Source organism: Manis pentadactyla, chromosome 3 (assembly GCF_030020395.1).
Source record: "Manis pentadactyla isolate mManPen7 chromosome 3, mManPen7.hap1, whole genome shotgun sequence".
Classification (NCBI taxonomy): domain Eukaryota; kingdom Metazoa; phylum Chordata; class Mammalia; order Pholidota; family Manidae; genus Manis; species Manis pentadactyla.
The window spans coordinates 198444756-198467754 of NC_080021.1; the positions used below are offsets into that span (position 1 = coordinate 198444756).

A 22999-nucleotide genomic window follows, 5' to 3' on the forward strand; every position below is an offset into this window, starting at 1 on the left:
TTCTCCCTAAAGGTAATGGGAAGTCATGGTAAATTCTACGCTCAGATATGCAAAACTGGTCAACAAAGTAGAACAGTTCATTAAGTAATTAGCTTGACTTGAAATGTAAGCAGAAGGAAAAGCTGTTAATTCATTCCTTCAGGGCCAGCTACAGAGGCTAGCCAGTGTCTCTTCAGCTTTAACCTATTTATAGAGGAAACAACATACATACACAGAGTGAAATATTTGCCTTCTTATTTACAACATGGGTGCCTGCACACTCAGCATCCTCACTACTAAACAATCACTATAGCACAGAAGGTGAGGCAGAGGCCATACTCAGTTGTTCCCAGTGGGCTTAGTTATGAGGTGAGGGTAGTCAGGTGGGGCCACACACTTGCACCAGGTGACTTGAGTTTGAATTCACCTCGTTCCACGGCTCACTTGATGTCATTTCACCTCTCACCGTCTTATTTCTCCTACATTCCTTGGATGCGCTTGGTAAACTGCACAATGTCACAGAATCTAGATGTTTTCCTTGTTTTTGTGCAGCTCCAGAAGACTTTAAAGGCTCTCCCCACAGGCAGACTTTCACCCTGCCATGAATTTTGAGGATGGTATGAGAAATCAGTCTTCAGAGTTGTTTAATCACAAAAACCACAAAATTGGATCCAACTTTAAAGCAACGGGGGCAAGCCAGAGGACTCCAGAACTGTGCAATGGAGTTCAGCAGTTTAACTACACTCAGACTCCTTTCCTCTAAATGCGCTGTTAGCACAGACATTTGGAACAAAGGAACATCTGGGCTCTTTTGAAAAAAGGAAATGCATTGAGTCAAGGCATTATTATAAATTATGCTTACTGACAGGCCAATTTATAAGTCTAAACATTGTGAATGGATATTCTAGGCGCATTCCCTTTGCAGGTCATTTCCCACTCTCTAATTAAAACAAACAATCTTGTCTTTAAAGTTTCCACTCAAAACAATCTTCAAAAATGTTAATTTATTATCAAAATGCCTTAGATTTTTATTAAGATGATTTTCCTATTATAATATGTATTCATACTTTGTGTATGTGGACTCTGACAATAGAAATAGCTGTAACAGCAAATGAATACCTTAATTTATCAAAACATAGTGGTAGAAAAGTCTATATTCTAACTGCTAAAAATGCTCATATTTTTTAGCATTAATATAATTTTACATCTTCAGGAACACTCACAGTTATGTTTCTAACCTTTACAAACAGTAATAAAAATGTTTTCTCAGAGCTACTCACTGAGAAGAAAGTTCAAATAAATATGAACCATTTTTCTATTATTGTAATCTCCCCATCAGCTGTGTAAATATCCAAAAGCATTTATGGGAATTTGAAAGTTCTTCTGCCTGAATGGCTGCCTCTGAACTAGGGCCACCCAGGGAAGTTCTCTTTAGTTAATACTCCAAGTCACTCTCTTGAGCTGTAGTTGAGAGAGTAAAGGTTGCTTAGGAACATGACCTCTATGCCTAGCTCTTTCCCTGACTTGCTCTGTGTTATCTAACATGTAGTGAAGGCTACATGGCATTTGGATCACGAAACAGCAGCTTTCCTGGGTCTCAAATCCCATTCAGATGGCAGTAATAATTTTCCTCATCCCAACTCAATGATGTGAATGTTCAAGTGAGAGAACATTTGAAAGTGCTTAGAAAAGTTTTAAGTACTTTCCAAAAGTAAGGAGTCATCACTAAACAATCCTCTTTGATTAAAAAAGAAGCTTGTCCTTTCTCCCCAAAAGCTGAAATCATATGAGTCTTTTTTAAATAATAGAAGCTAAAATTATACTGCATATTCTTTAAAAATATATTATAGTAAAGACTTTCTAATCCATTTAATTTGTTGGCTTTGCAGCTGTGGTTAAGGGGTTCCCATCAATAAGTAGAAGGTCAGGGCGACAATGAGGAGCAAACAAAACGGAGAGGAGAAGGTCTGATAGGCAGCGGACGGCATAAAAATGTCTTCATATTTGTAAATACTGACAACACGCTCTGAAGTCGGTGGTGAGTCTATGTCGTGTCGGGTGATAGAGCCTTTAAGGAAGAAAGAAAAACGAAGGGGGCAATAGAGAAAAGCACATTTTAAAAAGGATATATGCAAACAACAGAGAAACTAAACAAAAGTCTTTAGTGTTGAATACCTAAGCAGTGATTATGAAGATCTGGAATCTGTAATTGTACATTACAGTCTCTGTAATTGTACATATGACAAATGTGAAAATTAGCTAAATTTATCCAAAAAGATGTTCTCATGAATCTGCACACCCCCTACCAGAACAACACTGTTTTTTTCTCCATGGCACCCCAATTTTAATTAAGACTGCTTCAAAGTATTGTATGAATGCCTACTTGCAAGGTCTCTGATGAGTTTTACCTTATGACTACAAAATGGAAAATTGTATTTTGATTTCAAACAGCAAGAGCTACTGATTTTTTTTCCCTCAAATATATCTTTTGTATGTGGATCATCAACAACTCCTGACCACACTAGACTGGCTCATAGATGGAAGCCTCTCAAATTGTCTGTGGCACGTAAGTGGTAGTGTGTGCAGGCTGGACGAGAGTGTATGGTGTATGCTGTGTGTGTGTCTGTTGTCTGTCTGGCAGAGTGGGATGGAATAGTGTAGAGAACAGAGGGGCTGGACACTTTTTTTTTACCTGGCTAACGTGAAAAGAGAGAAAGGCTGTGCCTAAGGAATGCTTAATAAGCTGAAGTTGATTAGGACTGCCTAACCTCCTGAATACTCCATCTGAAATGGGTTAGGAAAACTAAGGTACATGAGTTCAGTGAAAAGGTCTCCTTGGAAATATGGCTCAGAGTATTTTTAAGGTATTATATTTGCCGGGAAGCCCTGCTGAATATGACCTGTTAACTCCCTGCTCCAGTGTCTGTACCGGCTCCTGTTAGCACGAATCAAATTCCTCAGGCTGGCGTGGAGATTTTTCTCAACCAATCTCACTCACCTCTCCTACCTAACCTCACTCACTGGTCACCTTCATGGACTAGGCTTAATCATATACCTCCAGTTCATGACATCCTTAGAAAATCTAATCCCATATTCCCTTCATATCTTGACTCAAAGTTTATCCCCTTTGAGAGACCTTTAGAGGAACAGGATTTGATCAATGGAGAGACATTAGAAGGGTGTCCAAAAAAACAGGAACAGCACAATCCTATATATATGGGGTAGGAATGTTTCTGTCTTGTTCAGAGATGGTGAGAAGAACAGAATTCCTGAGAGGCTTACGGGGGCAAAGCAGGATCAGACTTGGGGAGGGCTTGGAATGCTAGACGATTGTGCCATATATGTAAGAAGATGGCCTTCTGAAGTACAGCACTTTCCAATCTGTAAAGCAATTGCAAATACTTGCTTTCATTTATTCCTTACAATAATCCTCTGAAGTTGGTATTATCATCATCCCTTTTTTATATACAAAGAAGTTAAGAGTTCAAAATTTAGAAAAAGGCTAAATACAGCTACCAACAGACAGAACCAACTCTCAAATCCAAAATTTTAGACTTCAAATCCCATCATTTTAAATGAGTTCATTTCTCCAGGCTGAGAAAGAATTTATTTCCCAGCATACTGAAAGTACTGGAAGATATCATTGCAGATCCATTGGTGGTAAACTGGGAAATAAGCAAATGGGAAAGGGATCACAAATCTGGAGGTGTCCAAATGTTTTCCCAATTATAAACAGGCAACAAAAGGTATGAAATCTCTGGGCCAATCAGTGCAAACAATCTGAAGAAAAAAAACCAGATTAGGCAACAGAATGCTGATGAGCACACAGTAAAGAAAGATGCAATTACCAGACTGCAAACAGTTCACTTCCATTCTCAGGCCACCAGGCTGACCAACCAGGAGGATTGCTGAAGATACACTGTAACTTGATTTTAACAGCCTCTAAAAGGTCTTTGTTGGGGAAATGGTGAAAAGCCTTGCCACCCATCAACGGACCAGCATCACTAGGAAACTTATTAGAAATACAGAATCTCAGGCCCCAGCCCAGACCTACTGAAACTGCATTTTAACGAGAAAGCCAGCAATTCCTTTAAACATTAAAAATTGGGGTGCAGTGGGCTCAATGATAGGAAAATTTGGGGGCTGTGTGATGGCCAAGACAGCCATAAAGTGAGCACTTAAGAAATGCTTGCTGTCCATCCCTAGAAAAGTCTCCAGAATCCCTTTCCTGTTCAGTTTTTTTTGTATTTAGAGCACAAGAACTAAGCCTACTCACTGACTTTGGAGTCAGACAGACCCAAGATCGAATTTTAGTTCTCCCATTAGTTAGCTGTATGGCCTTGCACAAATTCCTTAATCTCTCTGAAATGAAGGTGATGATACCCCTCTCTCTCAAGGATGCAGTAAGGAGTAAATGAGAACATTGTATTAATCACAGCCCATATGAAGCATCACAGACTATCTCGAACTGTTTTTGCTCTGCATGTGTATAATTTGCCCATGTGAAGTCCAAATATATAGTAAGTCCACTATAACCTTCTGAAGGCAGGATCACATCTCCCTTTTCTTTTATATTATCCAAAGTTTGTATCACTCTCTGGCTCAAGAAATAATGAACACGTGCATAGTGGTGCCTGGTGTTTAATCCAGATGCCAAAATGTAAGCTTACCCTGAATGGCTGGACCCCAGGCAAACAGATAATACCAACTCAAATGCAGATCAACAATCGTTTCATCTCTGGGAACATTCACAGGGCGTTTAAATCTGCAGGTGACCCGATTGTTCTCAAAAATTCCTTCTTCATCTCTGGCAGGATTTCTCTGGATCTCCTTTGCCCACTGGCCTACGTTATAGAAGTGCTGTATGCGGACCCTGCCGTTGTCATCATGGACGCAGGCCATGACATCGTCACCGCCCTAACATGAGAGATGATAAAGAAAAAGGCCATAGGGTGTCTGGTGCGAACTTCTCTGCTAGAAAGAAATTTCACTCAGATAAATATACTTCATTACCTCTGTTGTTTGAAATCCCATCCCCCCAAAAATATTTCAAATGCCATTAAAGAGCTTTAACCAAGGGACCAAAGTTAGCATCACACCAGCTGACATGAAGTGCCTCCTGACGTGATGTTTGGAGAAGAATACACTACAAGTCACCTAGTATTTCTGCTTGAAAATTGGCTGTCATCTTCAAAAGGGTCAATGTCATAAAAGACAAAAAAAAAAAAAAAAGGGCTAAGAAATTATTTGAAAATAAGGAAGACTAAAGATACATAATAACTAATAGTGTTCCTGGATAGAATCCTGAGTCAAAAAACAAAAATTTCTATAAAACACAGTACAGGACAACTGGCAACATTTGAGAATAGACAATATAGTTGATAATACTGTTGTATCAAGGTTAAACTTCCTGAATTTAGTAAACAAACTGATTTAATCCCCAAAGTTTCCAAAAGAATAATGAAATATTAAGTGGTAAAAGTAGTATAAAGCATGTGTTATATAAAATAAAAATAAAGCATGACAAAATGTTCTCATGCATAAAAAAGTTCTCGAACTAAATAGTGATGACTGCACATTGTAAATGTAATTAATACCACTAAATTGTACATTTTCAAATGGTTAAAACAGTAGAGTTAGTATTATATACATTTTACTACAATTTTGTAAAAGTTATCATTTGGTGATTCTAGGTAAAGCATATATACTGTACTGTCCTTGCAGCTTATCTGTAGGTCTAAAATTTTTTCAAAACAAGGTAGAAAAGTTAAATGTGTTCATCAGTTATAATAAATGTACCACTCTGGGGGGAATGCTGATAATGGGCAAGACTATGCATATGTGGGCAGGGGGTATATAGGGAAATTTTCTGTACCCTCTATTAAATTTTCTGTGAACCTAAAACTGCTCCAAAAAGTAAAGTCTAATTAAAAAAAAAAAAGTAATTCACCATTTCAAAAAATTAAAGGCTATTAAAAAGGGGTTCCAAGTTCTTTTCCTTTACATCAGGTTTTGAAAATTTTTAAATCTGTGTTTCTTCTTGGGATAATAGGAAAGACCTGTATTTTAAAGGCCTTTAGATAATAAGATGTCAAGCATAAAATTTGAATGCTCCTCACTCAACCTCCCTCCTCAGAGTCCCCTAATCTTAACAGGGGCAGCTTAAGTGAAAATGCAACCAGGGCAGGAAATGGTCAACTGCACTGTAAGCCAGCTTCTGGGCTGGCACACACCTGCTGTTTCTCCCACTGACCCTAAAGTAGGAGTAAGTGATGTAGATTCATATTCATGCAGTCTTACCAGTTGGACCCACTGTTTTACTGCCCTGGAATGGGAATTGGTAGAACCTCATTCTTCCATTGAACTCTTCAAGAACAAAGCCACTGGAGCTCTGATTGCTGAACTTGATACCCCAGTCTCTTCTTTCCACCCACCTACAACCCATATCCAATCCACCAGGGCAGCCTGTCAGTGCTACCTTAAAAACAAACCCCAAATCTAAGCATTCTCACCATGCCCACTGCTGTAACCCTTGTCTGAGCTGCCCTCTCCTTGCAAGAGCCTCACAACAGGCCCTGTAAAGAGAAGAAGGGTATTCTAGACAGAGCAGCAGCATGTGCAAAGGTACATGGCCAGAAAGTCTGGCTGTTTGGGAAGCGCCCTGGCACAGTGAAGTGGCAAATGATGGGGCTATAGAAGAAAGAGGGAAGAATGCCACAGAGGCATCACAGAGCAGCAGAGATAGACAGTTGCCTGGGTTCCTGATGCTCTGCCTGTTACCTATCACAGTCTTTTCTGGGGTCCAGATGTGTTTTTGCCTCACATACAGTAGAAGATGGAATCATTAGACCCAATTCTCCCCTGTAGAAGTATAATATATTCACATCTTCGCAGGGCCTCATGGTAGGGAGAGTGTACTTCCTGCCCATTCCTTTTGCGCTTGGCTGTGTGAGACTTTGGGCAATGAAATGTTAGCAGATGTGATGTGAGCACAGGTTTTAAATAAGCTTGGATGGCTCTTGCCTTTCGGCCTCTGCCATGAAAAGGACATGGACCTTGGTAGCTGCTGGTTCCAGAATGACTAGAGAAAACCTAAATCTAATCCATGGACTGGAGCCAAGCCCGGCTGAGCCCCAGCCAGTCCACACACATGTAGGCCAGAAATAAACGCTTACTGCTATTAGCCCTGTCACCTTGGTGGCCCTTCTTGCAGCATTACTGTGGAAATAATTAATGAATACAGGTACCACGAGACATCTTATATTCTCAAAACCAACCCTTCCTTGTCAGCCTAAGCTAGCTTGAATTTATTTTGCCTTGCAATCAGAGAGCCATAACTAACAAAATCATTACACTACACTGATCAATTTACTTGCTTTTCTTTGAAAAGATGATCAAATGCCAGAAATTCATTTAAAGTGGCACAGTAGCTAAAAGAAACATAACCTATGCCCATTCTTTAAAGTCTAAAGAGAAAAATCAGCTTCTATTGTGATTTGTGTCTTACCATTTTCTTGTCTGAAGAGAATCCAACTGCTACCCAACCATCTGTGTCTGCACTCAGCTCAAACTCCACATCAGCCCCTATCATCCGATAGCTAAGGAAGTAGTCACAGGTCTCTGCATTACAGCCCGGTTTGCCATATCTACGGGATATATCAAAACGGTATTACTGCTTCTTCATCTATGCATTCGAAATACATTAAGAGACCACCTATGTATCAGGCAGGATGCTAAGCAAAATTACACAAGTTAGATCTTTGCTACCTGGGATCTCAAAACCATAGTTCCACTCAAGAGAGATCTTGGAAATGATCTATTCCTCTTTATCTACATATAAACTGAGGTCCAGAGATGGCAATGGGCTTGCACAGTCAGGAGCTACAACAGAGCTTGAATTGGGCCTCCATTCTCAGCCAGTGTTCTCCACATTATATTTATATATAGTTGCTCAAATATTAGTTACTGCTGAATTACTTCTGAATCCCTTTAGAGGAAGCTCATCTGGTATTCACTGAGCATGAATGCATCATTTATTTTAAAAATGTGCCTTTGCTCTATCAGACTATTTGGTGCTAATACAATTACAAATTCAGACACTAGAGCAGTATAAAGTGGTTATCCAGATAATCAGATTAGGCATACATTAATCTTTTTAAGGAGTATCACTGAAATGAAAATACAAATTTAAATAAAATACAAATTAAGGACTCAGAAAAAGACTTGTGAATCCTTTAAGAACTGGCAAGCCCTAGTCTGAGGAACATGGTTTTATACTATTTTCAGAATGTAATAGTATATTACAGAAAATTGTATATTTCAGAAAATTGTAGCAATGGGTGAGACAGTCTAAGCCAGGTGGGAGGTATGTGAAGGAACAGGCCACAGGCTTCAAAGTATGGATTTTTAAGGGGAGAGGCAAGGAATGTGTTATAATGCTGGCAGATACCCTGAGCAGTCAGGAAAAGATGTAAGCTTAAGACATCACAGAACAGGGGAGAAAAAGCTGAAAGGGGATAAAGAAAGCTAAAGGAGGAGTAAATGGACCAGGAAACAAATCACCATGAAGCCAGCAGAGCACTAAGATTCCTTCCCTTCTTAAAGATATCTCTGCATCACGAGAATAATACATTGCTGGCCATCTTCCGCCATAATAGTATTACTGAATTTTTTAAATTCCTTAGAAATACCCTTGCAATTCAAAGGAAACTCGAAACCCCTATACTGTTTTCTTTCCTTAGACCTTGAGTACTGAATCAAAAAAAAATTCTGCACTTTCAGTGCAGTGGCCACCAAAATCATTAGTCAAGGACAATTTGTTTCAGGAAATAACAGACTCAAAGAGAAGGAGTCTTTCCACCAAAGCAGAGCTGCCTAGACAGGAGGCCTGCTGTCCCTATTACTGTTTTCTAGCTCCAGCTCATCATGACTTAATAGAATCCTACTAATAACCGTGTAGGGACTCATTACAGCTGAGATAACAAGCTTGCCACAATAATCAGTACTTAATGACGTGTTAGTATCATACAAAGTCGTGACTCTTCATTTGAAAAGGAATTGAGACTTAGACACATCTACCATTTCCTGTCTTGCCTACAGCCTCAGCTGAATAAGCACAGACATATTCTGTGTCATGTGATTCTTCTTCATACAGCCAACAGGTTACACCTGGGCCAATGGCACACAGTCATAAATGAAAAACCAGAGAAGAATATTCTAGTTGCATGCTGGAGCTTAAGGCCTTTAAGATGGAAAACTATGGTAGCCATCAGAAACAGGCCACACTCCTGCTGAAATTATGAAGGGGTACAAGCATGCAATTTAAATTATACCTTGAGAAATAAATCAATACCTTAGCCCTAAAAAGTTATCCAACTCACAGATCTACCCACCTAAAGCATCCTTTAGTTTTTCCACAATCATCCACTTTGATTTTGGCAAATGGATCCACAGGAGGAGCAGTAGGGAAAGGGTAACCTGGGCAGTGAGAATAAATAAGGGTTAGAAAAATCTAGTAACAATTTTTCCGAGGAGATATTTTTCATTTTAGTATGTTCATTGTTTTCTATCACACACACCTAGGAATGTTTAGGGACTCAGAAAAGGGCTTTGAGCCTAATCACCCTGCTCATGCAGGGAACTTGTAGGGCACACATCTTTGAACCCAGCTTTACCTGTTAAATGACAGTATGTGGCTTTTCCCCCGTTTTATAGGCAAGGAACCTGAGGCCCTGAGAGATGGCGTAATTTCATATAACAACTGGCTCACCACTGTCCCCTGGGAGTGTGAAAACCAGTTTTAGTACAATCTACATGCTATAAGAGGAAAAAAATTAACAATGAAACTTTTACATATTTGACAGTAGAGGTTTTCCATTTATATCTATAAATGATAAAAGGATTTTTCTATTTCTCTGAACTTCCATTTTCATTAAAGCTGGATAGAACATTTTCTTATCTCACTAAATCCTTTAAACAAATCATCTCTTAACTTGTGTATCAGTTCCTGTAAGATTACTTAATACATTAAACCACACATTGAAGGGTTACCACACAGCTTCCACGCTGTCAACTCCATGCACATAAGAACCGTGTGCGATTCACTTTGTATTCTGTGCTTGGCACTCTCAATATCTATAGAGAAACTGTTCATTGCTACTATGTTAAGCACCTTCATGTATGTTCTTCCTCTTACTTCTCACTACAATGCTGAGGCCATTTTTTTTCTCAGAATGTTTATCCAGGAATACAATGACAGCTTATGTTTTTAGGATTCTATAGTGTGATTGAAAAAGACAATCTCTTCTAATGTTGCTCCTGTCTCAGGTTCCCGTCTTCTTCCATCATCCTTACTACTCTCCAGCATCTAGAATACACTGCATACAGCAGATTTGCAGTTCAATCAACACCAATTATTAATACTTTTGGATTATTACTATTAAACCTTGTGAACTGAACTGAGAACTAATTGGGTAAGATCATCTCCGAATAAGAGCAAGCTTCGGAACAAAGCTCATTTATACAAAGCTCCAGTTTATTACTGTTGGCAAATAGCTTCCTTCTCAGGAGTTTTCTATCACTAATTTCCTATTACCCTGCGTGTTTCTAAAACTTGGAGTGACAAAGGGTTGTCAAATGCATTTGGGCATCCATTTACTAACACATTTTTCTCATAGTGTAAGATGCTGTATAATAAAGAATTCGAATGTTTTTTGTCCCAGGTTCCTGGGAGACTCTAAATCCTTGGAATTTCCCAATAGGGACTTGGTTATTCATGAGCCCTTTGGGATCACACCTGAATTTATGCTAGGAGATGAGATGACTCAGGATGAGGCTGGTCACTAGAAACTAGACCCACCACGTGATTAGAGGTTTGGGGCTTTCAGCTAGCTCAACCTCCAGGGAGGGGGTGAGGAGCTGGAGACTGAGTTCAATTACATAGCCAATGATTAAATCAGCCATGCCTCTGTACTGGAACCCCAACAGAATTCTGGACACTGAAGCTCAGGGCAGCTTCCTGGTTGGTGATCACACGGATATGCCAGGAGAGTGGCATGTCCTGATTCCTTGAGGAGAGGGCACGGAAACTGCATTCAGGAGTCCCACACACCTTAGCCTATGGGCATCTTCATTGGCTTTCCCGAGCTGTATCCTGTATAATTCAACTGTAATTTTAAGTGTAGTGCTTTCTGAATTCTGTGAGACATTGTAATGAGTTACAGAACCTGAGGGGGTTTCTGAGCAGCCCCTGGATTTGTAGCCAGTGGGTCTGAAGTGAAAGCAATCTTGTCGTGTGGACCGTAATACCCTTTAACTTGCGGGGTTTGTTTGAACTCTGGGTCATTAGTGCCAGAAATGAGTTTCAGTATAATAAGTGGGGTTGGCATTAGAATCAGCAGAGCAATATTTTTTTACAATTTTTCCCTGAATTCAAAAGACCTATTTGGCATATAAAATAAACTTGGACCATATGCCAGTATGTAAGCTCTTGTCTCTCTGCTCAACCCAGTCTTCTAAGCCAGCTTTATGATAGGCTGAGTACTCTACAAATGACATTTCTCTGTTGCCAGCTGGCTTGGCTCTGCTAAATGTTAACATTAGATGGAGGCTGGGAGGCAGGAGGGAACGAGGACCATCTCTTCCTGTTTGCTGTCCAACAAGCCAGTGCTCAGCAACTCAGCTTCATCCTTGCAGTGGCAGTTGGTTTGAGTTTCCAGCTTTTTTCCGTCCCAGCCCCATCATGAACTCAAAGGAACCAGCAGCAAATGGGCAGAAAGCCCCATTCTCAGAGGATGGGTTGCAGCTCTGGGGGTCTCTTGCCTGAGCTTCTAGGTTCTCACAACCTCAAGCCCTTCACTTTGCTCCCGCAGTTTCAGGGGTGGTACCTGCTTCCTGCAGTTACTTTCTCTGCTCCCTGTTTGCTTCTCCATTTCCCCAGCACCTACTTTAACAGCTCCCTGGGCAGGTCATCCTGTTAAAAAAAAAAACCTTAAAAAATGGCTTCTGTCACTTTGACTGGATCTTGATGGATATAGATTAAATGGATTAATCCTTGAATATTTATAACAACCTATTTGTAAACACTGTAGCTATTAACAGTTACCATCTCAGAGGCTAGAGAATAGCCTATCCAGTAGGATCTCTTTTACATGCATTGTACAATTTTATGCGAAAATTTTTTTGATTGTAGAATTTTAACTTTTAAGTACACAGAATTAATTTTAAGTGCACAGAATTAAATTCATATTTCTTGATTTCTGGGACACCCCTATCAGTCTATATAAAGCCTATCTTATATTTTCTCCAAATCCATCCCTAACTCCATTTTCCTCCCCATCTTAGTTTGTCTAGTGTATTTTGTATATACATTTCTGAAAAGGATGGAAATTTTAACAAAAATGAGCATTCCGACACAACATCTTACTGTGATAAACTGAAAGGCCACGTTAGTAACAATGGATACCAAACAACATGAGTTGGGGGTAAGCTTCTCATCTCTGCTAGTTCCTCCAAGGTCATGGAATTGTGCCTGTCCAGGGTAATGTCCTGCCTTCTTGCAAAAAGCCTCTCATATTCCTGACAACACCGTCCTGAAACTCCTGCATGACTACCTTGTAAGAAAATAACCAAAAGTGCCTGCAGCAGAACCTGGATCTACAGTTCAAGTACCAGGCACAATTTTTCCCTATGCCAACAGTACCACCTTACCACAGGGTCCACAGCTGCACTGCACTGGCCATTCCATAGCCAGGTACAAGGTCTGGAAGCACCTGAGCAGAGCAGACCAGCAAGGACCTACCCTGACTTACCATCCACTGTCCATATGTTTATATTTTTATAGGTGTGCACTTGAAAAATATATGATTTGTGTATGTTTTTAGTCTACATAAATGGCACAGTGCTGTGGCTCTCCTATTATTTTCCTTCAGAAATCTACCCATATATGTAAATGAGAAACCTATTATTTATTACTCCTGACTGATTAGTATTCCATGACGTGCACATAACCACATTTTCTGAAATATCCTCCCAGTTTAGACACTTAAATTGTCTCCAATGTTTCTTCTCTCAAATGATGATGAGATGAACATCCTTATGTATGTTTCTTGTAGACATATGCAAGAAGAGAGCAATGGCTGGGTCACATTTCTGACTCCACAGAGTTGAATGCGATTAGTATTCAGAGAGACAACACCAGTGTATACTCCCATGTAGTACATGAGGTTCCTGGTATCCCACAGCCTTCCATGCACTTGGTATTCATCTCACATTCTCATTATTTCCCCTAAGTACTGGTGGGGTTAAACATCTTTTTGTATCTGTATTAGCCACTTGGGTTTCCCTTTCCATGTGTATAGCCATGTTCTTTGCTGTTTCATTACTTGGTTTTCAGTCTTTTTCATAGGAATCTGTGCGTGTTCCAGATAGAAATTCACTGTTGATTTCAGATGTTGTAATTTTTTTCTGCCAGTATGCCACATATCTTACTTTTTCCTGTGATGGTCTTCCTTGGACCAAAATCTTTAAATTTTATGCAGTCAAGGAAATAATTTTTCTTCTTTTGGTTTGTGCTTTTCAGAGTCTTGTCTGAATTAACCTCCACCCTAAGGACCCAATTAATTTTTTTCTCCCTACACCGAATCAATTTTTCTGAACACTATTTACTAAAGTAATTAATCTTTTCTCTAGTATTTATGACCCACCTCAATAATTTACTAAGTCTCATGTAAACAAAGGTCTATTTCTAGATCTTCTGTTTTGTTTTGGTTTATCTGACTGTTCCTGAGCTAAGACCACACTATTTTAATTACCAGGCTTTGCAACATATCTTAATATCTATCTTAGCAATTCATGGAACTTGATTTTTCTATGTGAAGTATAGATTCTAATTTGTGTAGTTCTCTCCCAAAGTACTGCTGGACTCTTGTCTATAAATGTACAGATGAATTGACATCTTTATGATACCAAGTTATTCCTCCCAAGATCATGGTATAGCTCTCATTTATTTGTATCTTTTATATCTCTTAATAGTTATAATTTTTCTCCATACAGGACCAGTGCATTCTTTGTTACGCAAAATCTGGACACTACAGATTTTGTGGCTATTTTAAATAACATCTTGTTTCCTTTTACATTCTGTAGCTTTTTGTTGCTAGAGAAGAGAGCTTTTGCTTTATGTATGCCGACCTTGTGTATGGCAACCTTACTGCATTCTCTTGATTATATCTGTTTGTTGGTTCTTTTTGGTTTTCTATGTAAATTCATATCAAGAGAGATAAAAATACATGTTCACACAAAAACTCATAAACAGATGTCCATGGCAGCATTATTCATAATAGCCAAAAATAACCCAAAAGTCAATCCATTGACAAATGGATAAACAAAGTATGGCATATCCATAAACAGAGTATAATTCAGCTATAAAAAAGAATGAAGTTCTGTTATGTACAACATGGATGAACCTCGAAATCATTTTGCTAAGTGAAAGAAGAAAGTCACAAAAAACAACATGTCATATAATCCCATATACATGAAAGGTCCAGAATAGGCAAACACTGAGTCACAAAGATTAGCAGTTGCCTAGGGCTGGAGGCGGAAGAGGGGAGAGGGATGATGGGACCATAGCGTGATAGCTGAATGTTACAGGCTTTCTTTGGTGGGGGAGTGTGAATGCTCAACTTTGTAACTGTACTAAAAACCACTGAATTGTACACTTTAAATGGGTGAATTGTATAGTAGATGGATTATACCTTAATAAAGCAGGTGCAAGAGAAAAAAAAGCAACAGATGTCTTTCTTACCATTCCCTTGCTTCGCTTAACCTAATTCTGAACCCGAGTCGTGATCTAACTGACAGAATCAAAATCACGCTCAGGATTCAGAGAGTCCTCCCAGCTTCTGAAGTCAGGGCAAGGAGGCAGGGACAGATGCAGAGGGAGCCAGCCCACTACCTGCCAAATCTCCCCTTGCTCATTTTGTATGTGTCCTATTTGCACCTTCAGCCCTTTCCCTTGATTAATCCTGCCCAAAATTTGTGTATGTTACAGAATTACAAAAAGCCAGTTTTTGTTTGGGTGATCACCCTCACTCGTGTTGGGTGTGTGTTCTCCATTTCATTTACTCCTAAAGCCAGATCTGTATTATTTCCTTCTTTTTTGTTTCCATTTTGAGCTGAATGCTTAGCTCGTTTGTTGTCAATCTTTCTTATTTTTCTAATAAATGTGTTCAAAGCTATAAATGATCCTCTAAGCTCCCACCTAGACGTGGCCAGCTTCTCCTTCTCCCCTCGACCTTGCCGTTCCTCTGCTTTTGATTACTGGGGCTGCTTTTGTTTGGTTTGGTTTGGCTTGTTCCCTTTCCCTACGCCTTCCATTTTGGTGTATTTTTTTCTTCTCTAAAATAAAAACTTGGATTTAGATTAAATGATACTGGTTTGGGGCAATAAAAAGTTTTTTCTTCTTCCTTATCTTTCTTTCTTCTCATATGTGCTCCATAAACCCTTCCAATAACTGTTCTGTTTTGCAGGATGATTAAAGCCATTTCTTCTCCCATCAGATATTTCTATAACATGGGAGGTATTTATTTTCTTGGTTGATTTTTCAGTTTCTCAACATCATTTTGTAGTTTCCATACTTGTCTAAATAACAGATATTACCTGTTCCTATTTTGTAATCCCTTGAGCCTGTTTCACCATACTCCACTGGGTGGTTAATGGTTTCTGGCTTGCTATTTATTGCTTCTAATTAATTGCTTGGATCATAGCCCTCAGCTATCAATTTAGTACTTGATTCCTTGCTTCTAATTAATTGCTTGGATCACAGCCCTCAGCTATCAATTTAGTACTTGATTCCTTGAAGTTTTAACCAGAAATTGTCTGTTCAGATCTCTAAGAACTACTGCATCAGCCTCTTTCTCTATCTGGATGGCCTGAATCATTGTTTCTACTTATCAGAGTCATACTGTGAAGTAAAAATGTCAAGGGACTTTGTAAAATGGAAAACTCCACACACATGTGAATGTGTATTTAGCAAAGCTTTCACTGAGGCACTCTACTGCCTAGGAACCTGCAGTTTCCAAATGCCTACCCTAACAATTTCAAATTCCTCTTCCCAAGTTCACCCATTAAAAAACCCCATTTCACCTGTCCCACTGCGTTTTCTAGTGCCTGTCAACAGGGACCCCTCACTTCCTGCAAGGTGGACACTTCACATCATCTTATCTATAAAGTATATCAACAACTCCACACAGTTCTCTGCTACTTTCTAGCCATGTGACTTAAGATACATAAATTTTCTGTGGGTCAGTTTCCTTGATTAACTCTGAAGTGCAGATAAGAGAAGCATCTAAGTCAGAGGTGCTATTAAGGATTAAAGTTAAAATGGATAAGGTACTTAGAACAGCGCATGGCACACACACAATAAGCACTTGTTAAATGTTAGCTCCAATTGGTGTTATCATCAGGCTAGATTCATGGAGGCTACAACACAGGAAACGAAGTATAAATTATTTACCTTTAAAGAACTTGCAGATTGGTAGAGTGATGAGTTATGTATCCACATGTAATTCATGGTAAATATAGGAGGAATACAGGCAGATGAATGAACTGTCCCCAAGCTCTGACCTTCTCTCCACTGTTGTACCAGCTCTTTCCCACATAGGAAAAACTACGGTCAGAACTCAATGGTCAGAAACTCATTGACTGGGACACATTTTACAAGTAGACAGATTACTGTACCTTAAAGATAAGCAACTATCAATGGTGTTTCCTCTTTTCCCTCTGAGGCAGGGTACGGCCCCATGGGAAAGCCAGTCGCCAACATCCCTGTGGCTGGTCAGGCACAGGGTGTTCTTTTCAGACCCGGACTGCAGAACTTAGCACCAGGAGGCTTCGACTGGGTCTTAAAACCAAGCCAACAAAACCCAACTCAGGTTTTTCAGAGAATCCTCAGAACAGGGTCTTTGCCCATAATCATGTGGTCATCTGTTTTATATTCTATTGTTCTGAATATATAGACTCTGGGTTGAGAACTTCAAGAGGAAGAGGCATGAGTAGTAGGATTCAAGCACTAAGGTCCTATCGAAATTCCTGACCACAGAGAACAAAAAGGGTTGTGGCAGCATTAAATCATGGGCTGTAAGAGAATATCCTTGCCTAGCGGCAGAAGGCTCCCCAAGACAGGTGGCATCTGTGCCTGGGCTCTGAGTGTGAGTAGTATAGGCTAAGACAGTGGGAACTCCCAAGGGATCTGAAAAGAGCATTGTTAAACCAAAACATAATTTAACTTAAACAATGAACACATTAGAGGGTGATTATAGAGACACCAAATCAGCCAGTGTTCAACCTCTGACTTGGACACTAGAGAAATGGTCTCTGGACACAGTGCGTAATCATCAGTGGGCTCCCGCAAAGTTTCGGTGAACTCTCCATCACCATCTCCATTATTTTAATTCCCTTTTTTGGATTTCATATTACTAGGCTATCTCTTCACTAAAAACTCAGTTTGTTGGCTACTTTGAACCTAAGACGGGCATACCTGCATAGAGGAAACAAAGGGTCCAATCACTAGAAAAAGACAACTCCATTTGTACTGATATAAAGAAAGGATAGTTTAAGGTACTATTTACATCTCTTCCTTTGTCACTTCCTCCAAAAACACTCAGGCTCCCTCCTTCCTTCTCCAGTGAATTCATTCCAGAAAATTTCACCTCGCATTTCCAGAATCCATAAACTATTTTGAGCCTTCATGCTATTGGGTCTCACCATGGCATTGGACATTGCTTCCTGACACCCTCGTTTCCTCTGCCTTCTGGGTGGGACACCCTTCTAGGACATCTCCTGGTTCTGCCTCTCCCTCTCTGGAACCATCCTTTTAAGACAATGTCACTAATTACTTGTAAGGATCTTGGGGAAGTCTATTCAGGGCCCACAGGGCTAACGTACAGGCCCAAGCCCCCGAGAGACTCACCCCTGAAACATCCCCACTAGCACCCGCCAGATGGTTGCAGGACTTGCATTTGAAGATCACTGGAACTGTCAGAGATTAGAAGAAGAATGGACAGTGAAAGCTCAGGGTGAGGGAAGAGAAGGAATAAGACAAGGTTGTAAAAGGAAGTTGAGCCAGAGAGAATATTTCAGATGAAGGAGTTGAAGCTTCATCCAAGGAGCAAGTTGGAACCACCAGAATTTTGAGGGTTAGAACTGGACTTCAGGTTGTATGTACAAAATGGGTGAGAGTGGAAAACAGACAACTGGGCATTTATACACATATGGCCGGCCACGCTGCCCCTGTAGCATCTCACCTAAATGCCCTCCCTCTTCAGTCTCCACCCAAGTCTTTCATACTTCCTGGTTCAACTCTACAAAGCCTCCCTTACAGCTACAGTCCCCTGATGTTCATGTTCACAAAACCATCTGGACAATATAACTAACTTCATTCTCTCTGTATGTACAAATTGACATACAGCATCTGATTTTGTTCTCCATTTGGTAGATACATGTGCCCAGTGAAAATATAAGTTCTCATATGCCACATTTGTGTCACCTGGCAGTGTGCTAGGCTGACAATGAACAGAATAAGTATGTATTAGATGCTTGCAGAAACAGATGGGCTTTGGAATATTTATTCTTCAGAGTGACAGGTTCTGCTTCTGCTTGTCCTCCTCCCACCCTTGCCACATGGCTGCCCAGCTAGAGGACTACATTTCCCAGCCTCCTTTTCAGCTAGGTCACATAATTATGCCCTTGCCAAAGGAATGTGAGCTGCAGAAATCTGTGCAGCCAGCCTAAAAGGTAATTACTTGTCTTGAACTTTCTTTTTCCTTTCTTCAAGCTTGAACAAGACATGGAAACAAACTGACTACTACCACACAGATGAGGACAAAACCTTAGGGGATGATGGCACAACAGGATGGAAGGACCTTGGGTCCTTGAATGACCTTGTGGAACAGAGCTGTCCCACAGGCCCAGACCAGCCAGACATGTGAGAGAAAAACTATCCTATTTAAGCAACTATACGATGGGGGTTTCTGTTTCAGTACTTGAGCTTCTACCCAACTAATGTATTTCCCCAAGTCCATTCTCTCCATCTTCCTTAATACAATTCTAATTTTTTAGTTGGGCATATTACGTCCCAACTAAAAGGCCACATTTTCAAGCCTCCTTTGCACCTATGTGTTACCACATGACAAAGCTGTGCTCAATGAAGCATAAGTGTAATTGTTAAATGGGATTTATGAGTCTCTTGATAAAGCAGTCAGTGACCTTCCCACTTCCTTTTTCCCACTGTCTGAAAACCGAATATAATGACTGGATATCGAGCAGTCATTTTGGACCATGAAGTTACATGCTAAGAATTGCAAAGAAGCAGAAGATAAATCCAGTGTCTCTGATGAGCATGGAGCCTCCACTACCAGTTCGGGATTGCCTACTAGATTTTTTTACATGACAGAAGAACTTCTGTATTTTTTAACCTTTGAATGTTTGTTAGTTTGTATGCAGCTCAACTTAATTCTAAGTAATATATATACGCAGTATCTTATCAGTTGCTGGAGCACTTATTTCAAACCTCAACTTGATTCTTAAGCATTCTTTTTAGCAGAAGAAAAGGAAAATCACTACTTTCCAAATCTCTGAGGCAGTAAGCCAGTTTCCACTCGTTGTGAACAGAAACAGCTTAGCTTTTGTGCCCCTGTCTCTGCAAATTTGGGTCAACACTGACAGGGAGGAAATAAGGCACCATCTCTTTAATGGGATTTCTGCTTCCCACCAGCTGCCCCTATCTCACACACCCCAGGCCAGATGGCACTCTCTCCTCTACAAGCCCCTGGCAAGGGAGGGTGGAGGCCAGATGCTGACAACTGGGGGAGTCTAGGCTAAGCCCCACCTGTCCTGAGCCTCGCAGGACAGCGGACCACCTCCCTCTCCCGGCCTGCATAGCGGGCTGCGAGGGTCGGCGCTTCGGCTCCCACCTGGAGGCCGGCGGGTGTCTGAGTGGTGCGCTCCCCATCCCGGAGTGGACTGTCCCAGAGCTGCCTCTGTTCGCATCCTTACCACACCGCCTCCTCCACCCCTGCTCCGCCGCCGCCGGGGTCCCCCAGCGACCACCCCACCCTCCCGCAGCCTCACCCTCCTCCGCCAGGTAGCGCAGATCGTAGAACTCCCCCGCGAAGGTGCCGTAGGAGGAGTCGTGGCGCGAGACCGCCTCATTGGCGACCGCGTCCCCCCGTGCGCGGCCTCGGGGTCCCCGGCCCCCCGGGCCCGCGCCGTCGTCCGCCGGGCTAGCGGCGCAGGTGGCGGGCCCCGCCAGCAGCAGCCAAAGCAGCGGCGTCCAGGCCCCGGGGCGCTGCCCGGGCGGCCGCGCCATCGCAGCGCCAAGGATCCGCAGCCAGGCCGCTCGGGCCGCAGCGGGGGCGCCGGGGGCGCGGGGCCGGGTCTGCGCCGCCACTGCCGCCCGACGCTTCCGACCCCGCGCGCAGCCGCGCAGCCGCCCGCGCACACCGCCTCCCGGCCTCGGTCTGCGCATCCTCCATCCAACTGGAGCCCTCCCGCTTTCTCCTCGTATCCTCTCCTCCCCGCTGGAGCTCCTTCCTTGCGGCTTCCTTCTGCGTGCTTTCTTCCATTCTCCCCAGCGACCCTACCTTTCTCCAGGAGTCTCCCACAGACATAGATTTGGCCGGTCTAGGCCCTTGCTACTCAGAATGTGGTCTGCGGACCAGCAGCATCTGCATCCCCAGAAAGCTTGTTAGTATCACTAATGTCAGGCCCCACCGCAGACCCATCAATCAGTACCTGCATTTAACAAGATTCCCCAGGAGACCCCAATACATGCCCAAATTTAAGAAGCGCTCCTCCAGAGGGTTTGCCCTGAATACACCTTGTCAGAATTGCTGGTCCCCTCCTGCCACCCCCAACCCCAACCTTGCCCCATTACTTTTTGCTTTATATAAGGCACTTACTGTACCCATTATTTCTCGGGATGATCACAGAAGGAAGTTGAAATAGCAGGATCCCCACTATATAGATAGGTGAACTGAGATGCTTACAGCCAAGGGAGATCCTGGAACCCAGTTCTTTAGACTGCTTCCTTTCCAGACCTTTGGAGTATGTAATCAACAGAAGTGGCTGGTACCCTTGCATTACCTGCCCCCTTCAAAACTAGGCACCTGGTTTACTGTTTCTCTGCAGTAAGCATGGACAGGCCTTGGCAAGCCCATGCTGTGTGTGATGGCTACGCTGAATCCTCAACTTTCTCAACTCCATTCCTGCCACTTGCAGTTCATTCCTGTTGTTTACTCAGCTATCCACTTATTCATCCCACTTACTACAGGCCGGTTCCTTGAGTTCTGTTCTAACGATGGCTTTGGAGTGATAGCACATTCAAACATCTGAGCTGTTTCCTGTTAGAAAACACAGGCACAATTCCTTCCACACTGGTATTGCAGAGCCAGCATTTTAGCTTGCTTTTTAAAATTATTTTATTGCATAAACAAAGGAAACCTATGGAGGCAGAAAAGCATAGAGGTTCCAAATGCAGGCCCAGAAGTCAGACTGTGTGGGGTGGTGATCAGTGACCTCTATGATGACAATATAGACTAGGTAAGCTGGTAGAGGTAAGGATCAGTAGGGTTCAAAGGTATAAAAGGAATGAATAAATATGCATAAGATTATGAAATGTTCAAGAAGCAACCACTTATCTCAATGTTTTTTGGCCCAGGGGAGATGGGCATGGGGGTGCTGCTGTGGATATTGTGAGAAGTGCTGTGCAAACCCATCGGTCAGGTGTTTGCTACTGGGTATTAGCCAACACTCGTGCTGGGTTGTCCAACAGGAATTTAAACATGTTTATCTTGACAGGTGAATGGGGTGTAGTTTATGTAAACCTTGGGCTTCACTAGGTCTCCCAACATGCCAGATGTTGCAGGAAATAGATTTATTGCTTTAAAAAGGTAAGATGAACTATAATTACTTTAAAAATCAAAACAAAGAGACTTCTTCCCACAAAGTATAGCTTTGCAATGCATAAAATTCTAAAATACAAAAAAGCCAATTAATTGAAAATCCTTTAAAGTGTAGTCCTTAAAAAAGACTTGTTCTTCAAAATTGAAACTCCTTTCTTTTCTTTTTTTCCTGTGTACCAGGAAAGGTATGGTCAGTTTTAAATGGACCAACAGTCAGCAAAAAAATAGCAAGTACCGGACTTTTGATTTCAATGTTGGTTCTCTGGTTAGGAAATCCAAGCTGTTATCTATTACTTTCTTCTTTCTTTTTAATTACTGTAATTAATAGTGTTGGTGCCAGATAGAAGGCAAAAGAAAATCAGGTCATTCTTCGGGTAAATCAGACTGATAAAAGCAGGCAGGTGTTTTTGTTTGTTTGTTTTTTTGTAGGGGCTCCTGTGGGAGTGTTGGAGGAGGGTTTGTAGGTCTAAAATGAGGCTTGTAGGTAATTTGTGGATTTCAATGATCTATCTATGATCAAGGATCTGGGGTCCATGGACTCAAAGGGGGCCACAGATAGGCTTCAGTGGTGGCATGAGGACTATAGAAGTGCTGGAATAATGTGATATAAGAATTTTTCTGGAGAGAATACTTACAGCTTTCATGGGTCACTCAAAACCTGCATGCCTCTCAGGGGGCTTAAAGCCTTCTCTGGTTTCCAATTCCCTACTGATTTGGCTGCTTCCTTACATGAGGTTCTCTCCCACCCACTTAAATTGTGTTTGGAGATTTTCTTATTCTTTGTGTTATCTTACAAGATTTGAGCCCTGGACAGAGACCTGTTCCCACCCTCAGCACGTCTTCCCCTCTTTGTTACATCACACGTTTTGCAGATGCCCTCTGCTCCCCAGCAATGTGAGTCCACTCAATGGTCAAGAAAAACCATGGTTTTCTCTTTTGTGGGGAAGAACTTTTCCTGAACATTCTGAGACCACTGGCTGAACAAGAGTCAGCTATTCAAACAAGAACTTAGAGATGAAACTGAGTTTAATTTCATTTTCATTTTTAAAAGACAGCTTTCTTCT

General features: G+C 41.5%; 1 protein-coding gene across 2 annotated transcripts; it reads right to left on the reverse strand.

Moving 5' to 3' along the window:
* Window positions 1-436: 436 nt before the first annotated feature.
* Window positions 437-20468, reverse strand: FRRS1L (ferric chelate reductase 1 like). Of its 2 annotated transcripts, none has more exons than XM_036903321.2 (5): window positions 20104-20468; window positions 9372-9456; window positions 7487-7625; window positions 4650-4896; window positions 437-575 (listed from the first exon to the last, which is right to left on the reverse strand). In XM_036903321.2, the coding sequence occupies exons 1-5, from the start codon at window positions 20339-20341 to the stop codon at window positions 571-573; spliced, it is 714 nt and encodes a 237-aa protein (XP_036759216.2). In that variant the 5' UTR covers window positions 20342-20468; the 3' UTR covers window positions 437-570. The 2 variants fall into 2 exon arrangements, with proteins under 2 accessions (XP_036759216.2, XP_036759215.2); XM_036903320.2 differs by having other exon boundaries at window positions 437-2047; window positions 20104-20467.
* Window positions 20469-22999: the final 2531 nt, after the last annotated feature.